This window comes from Sminthopsis crassicaudata, chromosome 4 (genome assembly GCF_048593235.1).
Source record: "Sminthopsis crassicaudata isolate SCR6 chromosome 4, ASM4859323v1, whole genome shotgun sequence".
Classification (NCBI taxonomy): Eukaryota; Metazoa; Chordata; class Mammalia; order Dasyuromorphia; family Dasyuridae; genus Sminthopsis; species Sminthopsis crassicaudata.
The window spans coordinates 50,103,859-50,115,941 of NC_133620.1; the positions used below are offsets into that span (position 1 = coordinate 50,103,859).

At 36.6% G+C, this 12,083-nt stretch overlaps 1 protein-coding gene across 1 annotated transcript in view; it reads left to right on the top strand.

Moving 5' to 3' along the window:
* Window positions 1-12,083, top strand: part of DDR2 (discoidin domain receptor tyrosine kinase 2) — a 213,320-nt gene that overhangs the window by 180,316 nt on the left and 20,921 nt on the right. The window contains exons 9-13 of the mRNA XM_074264657.1: window positions 2,112-2,355; window positions 3,329-3,391; window positions 4,240-4,370; window positions 5,903-6,113; window positions 10,383-10,606. Coding sequence (XP_074120758.1) covers window positions 2,112-2,355; window positions 3,329-3,391; window positions 4,240-4,370; window positions 5,903-6,113; window positions 10,383-10,606 — 873 coding nt within the window. The remainder of the gene's footprint in view (window positions 1-2,111; window positions 2,356-3,328; window positions 3,392-4,239; window positions 4,371-5,902; window positions 6,114-10,382; window positions 10,607-12,083) is intronic.

Here is a 12,083-nt window from a genome sequence, read left to right on the forward strand (position 1 = left end):
GTGGTATTTTAGAGTCAAGATAAAAGTGGGAGTAGGAGAAGGAAACCTTTCCCTTCTTGTTCAATCCATGGCACCTTTGCATACATAAGCTGAAATATTTACCCTTTGGATATAACAGATAGAAGTTGATCCCCAAAAGGAGGGAGAAGAGAAAGGAAACCATTAGTTCAATCTTGGAAGTCTTAAAGACTCAAGCAGCATATGGTAGAGGAGGCACGCCTCCATGTTATCCAGATCCATGTTATACAAATCAAGGATTGGCTAGCCCTATTTCTGGTGCTTATTTTCAATAGTATGGAGAAGTCTCAAAGGGAGAGCTGCCTTTCCCTGTATTTCCCTGTTAGAGCATTGCCCAGTTCACAAATGACTTATAAAAGATGACAAAACCCATACATGGCACATGCCAGAGATAGGTTTTTAAAAAATTCAGGTCTTCTTGGTTCCAAGGCTGGGTCTCGAGGGGTGAAGGGGACAGATTCAATGGAGAAGTCAAGGCAAAGTGTAATGAGAGCATTTAAGAATAAAAAACTTTGACCTCAAGATAGAGTGGGGAAGACACAAGGTTGATGGAAGTGGAAATGCTTGTTAGGCCTTGAAGGATGAGAAGGGATATTAACAGATGAATTAAAGTGGCAGAGAGGCAGAGGTAGAAAATTGGAGAGTCAGAGAGAAGAAAAGGTGGGGCAAGAGTAGTTCAATATGGCAAGAATGTAGAATGCATGAAGGGAAGGGGGATGAGATAAGGTTGAAGGCCTGAACACCAGAGTAGTATCAAATACAGTGGGTATTTGTATAGATCAAATACAGTGGGTATATGACAGATTTCAGAAGGAGTACTCTTGAGCTTTTCTGTTGTGTTTTTGTTGAGTTGTTCTGGTCATGTCCTACTCTTCATGAATTCCCATTTTGGGGTTTTCTTGACAAAGATACTAGAGTTGTTTGCTATTTCCTTTTCTTGCTCATTTTATAGATGAGGAAACTGAGGCAAACAGGGTAAAGTGACCTGGGCAGGGTCACACAACTAGTAAGTATCTGAGGCTAGTGAATTTCTATTCTGCAATCTTTTATTTTTCCTATGTATTCATAATTATTCACAGCAATCATCTTATCTTAGAATTGTAAGAGAACTTAGAAGTCATCTTTCCCCCTTCTCTTTACTTTATTTTCTATAAGAAGGAACTAAGTGCAAAAGAGATGGAGGGTAACAAACCCTGGTAGTAAGTGTATAAGTTGAGGTATGAATCATAGTCTCCAGACTCCAAATCGAGTGTTCTTTACCTTAGCTTTTGTAGACCAACCTGAGACACAACTGGAAATGATTGGCTAGGTTGTTGCCAATTCAATCTCCTACAGTTAAATCCCAAATATAGATTATTGTTAAACACCAGACAGAACCTCAAAAGGAAAGTCATAGAAATTACTCTCAGGGTTAGCTGAATATAGAATATGGCTCTGCTAGTAAATTGGAGATAAACCAGAGGATTACTAAATCACTAGTTTTAATCCTTTTCCATTGCCTTATGATAAGTTGAAGGACTTAATTGAGACCTTTCCACAATTTCTTGATCTAAAACTCAATTCACCTATGACTTGAGAAATGTGATTTTCTCAATGTTCATTTTTAAGTGAGAAGGGAAGAAAATTAATAATAATATTTTCAGTTGAACATCATTTTGTTGATTATTTTTAAAATGAATATTATTTGTAGGAAATTATGTAATAAGTGGGATGATTTTATGGTATTTCAGTTGAAGAAAAGAGGAAATGGAATGGTATAATAGACTCAATTCTTTTGGACATGTATTCTAAAGATTAGTGGGATGCTTTAAGCACTCCTTGAAAAGGATTTTTTGGTATCCTATCTCATTCTCTTATTTCAGTTAAGCTCTAGTTTCCTTTTCAGTGTACCCCAAGATGTACTAAACAGGATAATCTTTGGGGTTCCTGCAAGGAAGAAATGAGAAGATAAAATGGACTATGATCATGAGGATTTCCCATTGGGAGAAATCATAAAGTGTTGTGGTGCTAGGAAGGCATCATTTCCCTAAACCACCTAGTATAAGTAGTAGATAGCATCCTCACCTATGGATCTGTCTCCTTCTCCGTGCCAGGTCCACTGCAACAACATGTTTGCTAAGGGAGTGAAGATCTTTAAAGAGGTTCAGTGCTACTTCCGTTCAGAGTCCAATGAATGGGAGCCCAATGCTGTCTCCTTCCTCCTGGTCCTGGATGATGTCAATCCGAGTGCCCGCTTTGTCACGGTGCCTCTTCTTCACCGGATGGCCAGCACCATCAAATGCCAGTTCCACTTTGCTGATACCTGGATGATGTTCAGTGAAATCACCTTTCAGTCAGGTACTCATGTGAAGAAGGGCAGGAGATAGGGTCATATTGGAGGAAGGAGGGTGGTGAAGGCAAAGGATGGTGCTTGGCAGATCACAGGAAGTGGGAGCTCCTGGCTGCTTGGCAGCTTGGAGGGATGGACCTAAAGAGACTGCTTTTCCAATGAATAGAGTAAATGAGAAAGTAGATAATGACAGATTATGATGTCTGAATAACCAGGGCCAAAGATGCTGTAATGGAAGTCAACCAATGAAGTAACCTATCTAAATAAATGTTTAACAGCCAGCTAACCAGGGAGAAAATTTATGCATGATGCACTTTAAGGTATAATCTGAATTGTTAACATTTTGTCCTTCACTTAATCTTAAATTTCAAAAATCAACAAAACAATAAAGCTCTGATATGTAGCATTTGCTAATTACCAATATCTACACTGAAAATTTAAAATTTACTCTAATGAACCAATTCAAGCTCACTCCAGCACATTTTTAGGTTTATACTTTTTCCATCATCATCATCATCATAATCATCACCACCATCACCACCATCATCATCATCAACAACATTACAATACAATAGTAAAAAGATAGTTTCTTCTTGTTCACCTGCATCTCCCACCCATTTGCCAAATTATAGTTCAGATATATATTACATATAGATACAAGTTCCATAGTAACCCAATACATGTCATTATTATCTGCCATTAGCTTCTCAGTGGTCCAATTGGGTATTATCATAGGATCATAGATCTGGAATTGTCACCTCAGATGTCATTTAATCTATCCTTTCCTTTTACAAATGGGGAAACTGAGGCCCAGAAATGTCAAGTGATATATCCAAGAGCACACAGATACTGAGTATTAGAGGAGGCATTGAATCCAGATCTTTTGGACTCCAGGCACTATTCTTTTCACTGTACTATGCTGTACCTTCCATCAACAGAATATTAATTTTTCCCTATGCTGTCCCTCATTTTTCCCCATAGATGCTGCAATGTACAACAACTCTGGAGCCCTTCCCACTTCCTCAGTGGCACCTACCACTTATGGTAGGTATCATTCTTGTTTTCAAGCATTAAAATTACAATATCTTGGGAGCAGATGGGTAGAAAACCAGAGGTTTATACCTCTCAGGTGAAGAGCAAAAAGCTTTTAAGAATCCTGGAGAGAATTCAAAACTTGATTGGAAACTGTAAAGACGAAGTGGTCAAATGTTGTGTAATACATCAATTGTGGGAGAATCTGGAGAGATTTTCACCTGTCCTGGAACTATTCTGTGAGAGACTAGAAAATTTGAGACATAAAAGGGACAGAAGGACCACTCCCAAGTGAGGGGATGGTGGATCTTCAGGGGAGGAAAAAGGCAAATAGTAAAGAAGGGACAAATGGGAATCTCTTTAGATAATCCCAGTGGCCCATCTGTGCCATACCACTATCTAGAGAAACCATGTTTACTCTAAGAGACCTTTGGATTTCCTGGGTGTTCCTGTGAACTAGATAAGAAGTCACTCTGGCTGAGTAATTGATCTATAGCAAAGGTATAACAGAATTTACAGACTCCACTCAGCTTGATTTCAGAATTGCAGGGGAAAATTTAGCAAGTGGATAGTGGAAATATCCTTAATTCTAATCCTGGAGTAGTTAAAACCTTACAAGTTAATTAAGCCAAGCCTTGGACCTGGAACAAAGCACCCATGAGGGTAAGCAAGACAAGAATAAAAAGAAGTTTAAATGACTGCTTCTGGAATCATTGTGAGAAAGACATTCTTCTCCCTTTCTCTCCCAGAATCACAAAATCTCATAGTTGGAAGGCCCTTTGGAAGTCATTAAGTCTGTTCTGTGCTCCATTCTCTCCTGATGAAATAATCACATTCTTCTGTTTCTCTTCTCTCCATAGATCCAATGCTCAAGGTGGATGACAGCAACACCCGCATCTTGATTGGCTGTCTGGTGGCCATCATCTTCATCCTTGTGGCCATAATTGTCATCATCCTCTGGAGGCAGTTCTGGCAAAAAATGCTGGAGAAGGTGAGGAAGAAAACAGTGGGATTTCAAATGCATCTTTCTGCCCATTTCTATGATCTGGATTGCCATAGGACTGAAAAATTGCAGTACTGGCAAATGTCAAGCACTTTCATATATGTTATCTCACTTGATTCTTCTGTGAGACAAGCAGAATAAATAATATTTTAATAGGGTAAAAAGGTGAGATTACTTGGCCAAGCCTAGAACTTGGGACTAGAACTCAGACTATTAACCTTCAAGCCCAATACTCTTTATTTCTTTACTGTATTGATCAGAAAGAGGGCCATGTTTACAGACATCCAAGAAGCTGGTAGCTCAATAAATCATAAGGGGTCATGTAGACACACTTCATTCCCTACTCAACCATTCCTATTTCTAGAAATCTCTAGGAAAAGGGATTTTAGAATTTCTGTTGACAAAATGAATTGTTTAGAGCCCAATTCACAGAAACATAGAATGCCAATGCTAGAAGGGAACTCAGAGATCATTTAGTCAACCTTTCTTAATTTTCAGATTAGGAAACTGAGGCCCAGAAAAAGGGAATAATCTCTTCTAAAAGTTTATTTGCTATAGTTAATGAGATAATAATTATAAAATGCTTAGTATGATTCCTGATATATTAGTAATTGCTCTATAAATATTAGTACTAGTATTAGTATTGTTTCCTCATGATATGCCCTGAGCAGAAAATTGGTTAGCCAGCAACTTCCTGCCCTAGTACTATGAAAACTAAGGTTCTCAGTAAATTGAAGATTAAGCCATTATAGTACAATGAAGAATTCAAGATTTGGAAGCTGAAGACCTTGAACTTATCTAGCTATATGACCTTAGGTAAGTCCTTAGCCTTTCTGGGCTTAGCTTCTCATCTGCAAAATCAGGGAGGTAATGGTTTTAGGTCTTATCCAATTTTAAAACTAGGTTCCTTTGAGTTACCCTTTCAGCTTCTTCCCCAGGCAAATATTTGAAACTTATTTTACCATCTCTTTATACATAACATTCCCCCTCTTCCTTCTGTCCCAAATATATGTCAGTTTGATCCAACAGACATTTATTAAGTATCAACTGAGTATAGTATGCACTACTAGGGGCCACATTGTATAGTCACATAATGAACAATTGACAGTCCCATAATCACAAAATTAAGGATGAAATAAGAATTTAAATATTTAAATGAAAGTTAAAATTCAATTCAATAAGCTCTTTAAAAGCATTTCCTATGTGAAAGACAGGATATAGATGTTGAAAATAGTTTGATAGTTCAAAGGTAGCGTATATATCCTATTAGTTAGGTAAGACTATAAGAGGTATGCTAGAGAGGTGAACTAGAGGGGGTTGAGATTGCGAAGGGAGGGTTCACACCTTGCTTAAGTTCATGTGCATCTAAATAGGAGGGCATGGGAGGGGAGGAGGGAGGAAGAAAGAGAGAAGAGGGAGGAGGGAAGAGAGATGAAGAAGGGTCAAGGAGGAGGGAGGAGAGGATGTTTCTTCATTGCTGTCATCCTAGCACTGTTCTCCTGTATATCCTTTTCTTGCAGGCTTCCCGGAGGATGCTGGATGATGAAATGACTGTCAGTCTTTCCCTGCCTAGTGAATCCAGCATGTTCAACAACAATCATTCTTCATCACCTAGTGAGCAAGAGTCCAACTCCACTTATGATCGTATTTTCCCTCTTGGTCCTGACTACCAGGAGCCTTCCCGACTCATACGGAAACTCCCTGAATTTGCTCCAGGAGATGAGGAGGCAGGTTAGGAATGGGGCAAAGGGATTATCAAAGAAAGCCTTATGACTAATGTAATTGAAATATATGTTTTAACCAATGGGATGATTGATGGCCTATACAAGTTTTATATGCATATATACGTGTATATGTGTATTTTATATACATGTGTTATATATGTATATATACATACAAATGTAGATATATTTGTGAGCTTATATATGTGTATATGTGTGTGATATATGTGTGAATATACATATATGTAACATATACATATACACACAGATATGTTAAACCCACAGGAAGTAGAAAATAGGTTTGAGTTCATAAATTGTTATGGGATCTGAGTCATGTAATGGCTTCTGATTTAATAAAGTCCATGAGTGTCTCCTTAACTTAAATAGTTATAACTAGTGTTTATAGAAACTTTAAGGTTTGAAAAGCTCTTTACAAGTATATTGTTTAGGGGCAGTTAGATGACACAGTAGATAGAGCTCTGACCCTGAAGTCAGAGGACCTGAGTCCTCAGATACTTAATACTTCTTATCTATATGACCCAGGCAAATCACTTAACTCAAATTGCCACAGCAAAACAATAACAGCAGCAACAACAAAGCTACAATTATGTTGTTTGTCTCTCACAAGGTAGGGACTATTATTATCTTCATTTTATAGATGAAGAAACTAAGAGAGGTGAATTATGTTGCCCAGGGTCACATAGCTACTAAGAAAGTGCCTCTGGATTTGACGTCAGCACTTCTTGACTCCAGGCCCAGAACTCTCTCTACTGTACTACTTAGCTGTCTCAAAGGGGTTAGCATGCTGGAGTTAAATTCAGCACAGTCTGAGTTCAAATCCTGCTCTTGCTACTCTACTGAGGGCAAATCTTATGACTACAGTGATCCTCAAGTAGCTCTTTAAGAGTAAAAGTCATAAAAGGTTGCAATTATCATTGATACAAACTAATATTTCCTTGGCACATAGCCATCTTTGATATGTGCAACATTTTATGTGTATAAACACATATACATATTATATAGTGATATATGTACATTATATACATTATATAAATGATGAATGAAACAAATAATATATGAATGAAATATGTATGAATATATGAATAATATATGAATGAAATAAATATATAAATAAATGAATGAATGGAAAATTATTCAAGGATAGGTATTTCTCTTTTTGACTATGTAGGTATTTCCCCTGGGAAAAGGAAATAACACAACTCTTGATAATTAAACATCAACATCAATGAACTTAAATGGATAAGAATGGATGAATTTAATTAAGGTGATCACAAAATATACTACTGTGGGCACAATAAGTCTATGATGCTGAAGAGGGCAAAGTTGATCAATTCTATAAAGAGTGACATCATCTAGAAATAATACCAAAAAAGATATCACATTAATCATACAGGATTGTAATACTAACATAAGAAATTAAAAGATAATTGGAATATCAGACAAGTTTGGAGTAAAACATGAAAGAGGGCAAAGACAAGGTAACTTGCTGGTCATAAGAAATACTCTTTCCCAACAACCCAAAAGAAAATTCTATATATGGACATCCCCAGATGGTCGATATAGAAATCAGATGATTATATACTTTGCAATAAAAGTAGGAAAATCTATGTACTCAGTTAAAACAAGAGCTGAAGTTGACTATAGCTCAAATTATGTTTCTTATTATAAAATTCAGACTTAAATTGAAGAAAATAGGGGAAACAGAAGATAACATAATTATGACCTAAATAGCATCTTTGATAAACATGAAGTGGAAGTGAAGAATAGATTTAAGGAATTAGATCTGGTAGATAAAATTCCTGAAGAACTATGGACATAAGTTCACAATACTGTACAGAAGGTAGCAATCAAAAAAATTCTAAAGAAAAAGAAGAGCAGGAAATCAAAATAACTGTCCGATGAGAATTTACAAAAATCTGAGGAAAGATATACAACTGGATGCAGAATTCTAGAGAATAGCAAGAAGAAATAAGGTTTTCTTAAAATAAGCAAAAAAAAAAAAAGAAAAGAAAATGAGAAACACAAAAGATCTCTTCAAGAAAATTAGATATCAAATGAGCATTTCATGAAAAAAAAATGGGCATGATGAAAGATAAAAGTGGTAGGTATTTAAAAGAAGCAGAGGAAATTAAGGTATGGCAAGAATACACAAAAAAAGCTATGCAAGAAAGATCTTAACATCACTGATAACCACAATGGTGTGGTTACTGATCTGGAGCCAAACGTCCTGGAGAATGAAGTCAAATGGGCCTCTCTGATAGCTATAAGGTTAGTGGACGTGATAGAATTCCAGTGGAGATATTTAAAAAAAAAAAACAAAACCTAAAAGATGATGCTGTTAAGTGCTGCATTCAATATGCCAGCAAATTTGGAAAACACAACAGTGACCACTGGATTGGAAAAGGTCAGTTTATTTCCTAATCCTAAAGAAGAATGCAAAGGAATGTTCACATTATTGAACAATTGTGCTTATTTTACATGCCAGTAAGATTTGCTTAAGACAAATCCTGAATTACTGGAAGAGCTGGTTGGTTTTTAAAGAGACCAAATTGACATTATTTTCCAAATTATTAAAAAAGCAAGGTAGTTCCAGAAACAAAAATCTATTTCTGCTTCATTTAATTCAGTAAAGTCTCTGACTGTGTGGATCACAACAAAGTGTGGCCAGTTATCAAAGTGATGGAAGTACCTGATTATTTTACTTGTTTCCTGAGGAACCTGTATGTAGGCCAAAAAGCAACAGTTAGACATGAACTAGAACAACTGATTGATGTAAAACTGGAAAAGGATTATGATGAGGCTGTAAATTGTTACCTTATTTAATTTGCATGCAGAATACATCATGCAAAATATCAGACTGGATAAATCAAAATCTGCAATTAAGATTGCCAGGAGAAATATCAACAATCTCAGAAATGGAAATGATACCAGTCTGATGGCAGAAAGTGAAGAAGGTAAAAGAGGAGAGTGTAAAAGCTGGCTTGTAGCTTAACATCAAAAAAACTAAGAGCTTGGCATCTGGTTTCACCACTTTCTGACAAATGGAGGGAGAATAAATGGAAGCAGTATCAGATTTTATATTCTTAAGCTCTAAAATCACTGCAGATAGCAACTGTAACATGAAATTAAAAGATTATTTCTCTCCTTGAAAGGAAACTTATGGAGTACCTGAACAATATACTAAAAAGCAGAGCCATCACCTTGCTTAAAAAGATCCATATAGTCAAATGTATGACAGTGCATATAGCAGTGCATATAGCTTTGAGAGTTAGACTATAAGGAAAGTTGAGTGGTGCAGAATCAATGCTTTAGAAGTGTGGTTTGGCGAATACCTTTGAAAATCTCTTAGACAGCAAATTGATCAAATCTGTCAATATTTAAAGAAATTAATTCAGGCCATTCACTGGACTATCAAATACTGAAGATGAAGCTTAAATACTGAAGATGAAGCCACATAATAAGAAGATAAGACTCATTCAAAAAGATTCTGATGTTGGGAAAGCTTGAAGGCAAGAAGAAAAGGGTTTAGCAGAAGAGGAGATGGATAGATAGTGTTATGAAAGCAAAAGTCATGAGCTTGGATAGACTTCAAGAGATAATGAAGAATAAAAGAGGCTAGTATGTTGTGGGGTCACAAAAAGTTAGCCATGACTGAACAACTGAGCAACAAAAAGCATAAATGGGAGACAGCATCAGAGAGGAGGAGTTTGGGAAAAGTTTCTTGTAAATGGTGAAATGTGAGGTAATTCTCAAAGGAAACCATTGCAACCAAGAGGTTATAAAAAAAAAGACCAATCAAGTGAAAAGGAGGAGGGTCTTACCAAGAAATAGCAAGAGGGCCAGTGTTTCTGGATTGTAGCATGTATGGAGGAAAGTAAAGTACAAAACAAAAAACAAATAAACAAAAAAAACCACTGAAAAGGTAGGAAGAGATCCAATCATTAAAGGCTCTAAAGCTAAACAATTTTTTTTAAATCAACTTTGTCAATGTGTGAGGTGTTCCTTAAAAGTTGTTTTAATGTTCATTTCTTTAATTATTAATAAATTAGAGTATTTTTCTTATGGCTATCAATAGTTTTGATTTTTTTCCTCTGAAAACTTCCTTTTCCTGATTTGGCCATTTATCAGTTGGGTAATGGGCAAATCATGTTAAGAGTTATAATATTGTGATATATTTTAAGGGGTTTATCCTTAAATACAGATGACTCCCTCTTGGAGAACTCCAAAGAACCAGGCTCCATCTCTCTCATCTTTTCAGGCTGCAGTAGTGTGGTGAAGCCAGTTCAGCCAAATAGCCCCGAGGGTGTCCCTCATTATGCAGAAGCTGACATTGTGAACCTGCAAGGTGTGACAGGAGGCAACACCTATTCAGTACCTGCAGTTACCATGGACTTACTCTCAGGCAAAGATGTGGCTGTAGAAGAATTCCCCAGAAAACTCTTAACATTCAAGGAGAAGCTGGGAGAAGGCCAGTTTGGAGAGGTGAGTTGATCCATTGGATATGCTTCTGTTTTCTATGGTTCAATGATACCTACTGATTGTATCTTTTTGAGGGCCTGGTCTCTTTAGTCTTCCTTCTAACACTGAAGTGGAAATTTGATGATGAACTATTTTACTTGGCTTCTAAAGAAGAGTTCTAAAACATTAGAGTCACAAGAGATCTGACAAATCATTTAGCTTAAACTCCTCATTTTATAGGTGAGGTAAGTGATGTCTGGAAAGTAAGTCTATTCAATCAATCAATTTATTAAGCTCCTACAATGTTCCAGGCATTGTACCAGGTACTAGGAGTAGGACAGATTTGGAATTACAAGCCATTTTACCCAATGCTCTTGACTTTTTCTCGTGCTTCCTCTTTGAAGTAATTGTGCTTCAGATGTACTGAAAGACAATCTAAAATTTCAGTCTTGTTTGTAAGTGAAGGAGATGGAAGAGAAGCTCAGAGATGTGATCATTCATTATGAACAGTTCAGAAATATCCTGCTGGAGGGAACAGTGTCCTTTTCTCTCTCTAATGAGAGTTGTATACAAAACAGGGAAAAGTAAGCACACTTCTTTTATTCTACCATCCTAGCAAAGTCAACCACCCAAGAGAGGAGATAACCATTTTTGATATGATGTCAATCTATGTGTATAAAAGGAACCATTTCACCTATAAGGCATGTTAGCAAGAGAACCTTCCTGAGATTCTGAGGTATAATAATTTCAGTAGACATCAATGCCTCAGGGGACCTGCAATTGACATGCAGTGTCTCGATCTAAAAGAAATTATTTTGGAACTTTGTTCTTGGATATTTCAATGGATCTGTGATCTCATTGACTTGGAAATTTCTCTGTACAATACAGAATATAAGCCATCCATGCCCTTTCATCCTGTGGGACTCTCATGTTTAGCCTCACATAAATCTTCCCCTAGAGCTCCACCCAACATATCAGGGGTCTTCTCGTGACATTGGGTGGATACCAATTAAGCACATAAGCTATTCATCATTTATCCCTTATTCTTTGCAGGGAACTGACCTTTCTTCTTTTTTGGTCATGCATATTATCTTACATAACTGTTTTTAATGATGTTGCAATGAACTTGCTGCACCTTTTCATTGCCTTTTGAGTAATTCTCAATTTGAATTCTCTGGAGACTATTAGTTCATGTTTTTCAATCCTACACCACCACTGAAAGAGATAGGCTTTTGTTTATAGGAAGAGGTTTAAAATCATGAAGAACACTGTACAATTTCCCAAAGACAATCTAACTCATTCTGCTACTTCTATTCAGTTTTAGGGGTAGTTCATTTCCCATGCACACTTCTTGGCAGAGTTGTAGGTGGTTGGTGGAGGTCAGTGAAGGAAGCACAGAACTTCCTAATTTGGATTTTCATTGATCCATCTCAACTTTCAAAATATTATTATCATAGACAATACAATAGAGACTCACTATGACATTATCTCTAGGTTCTAT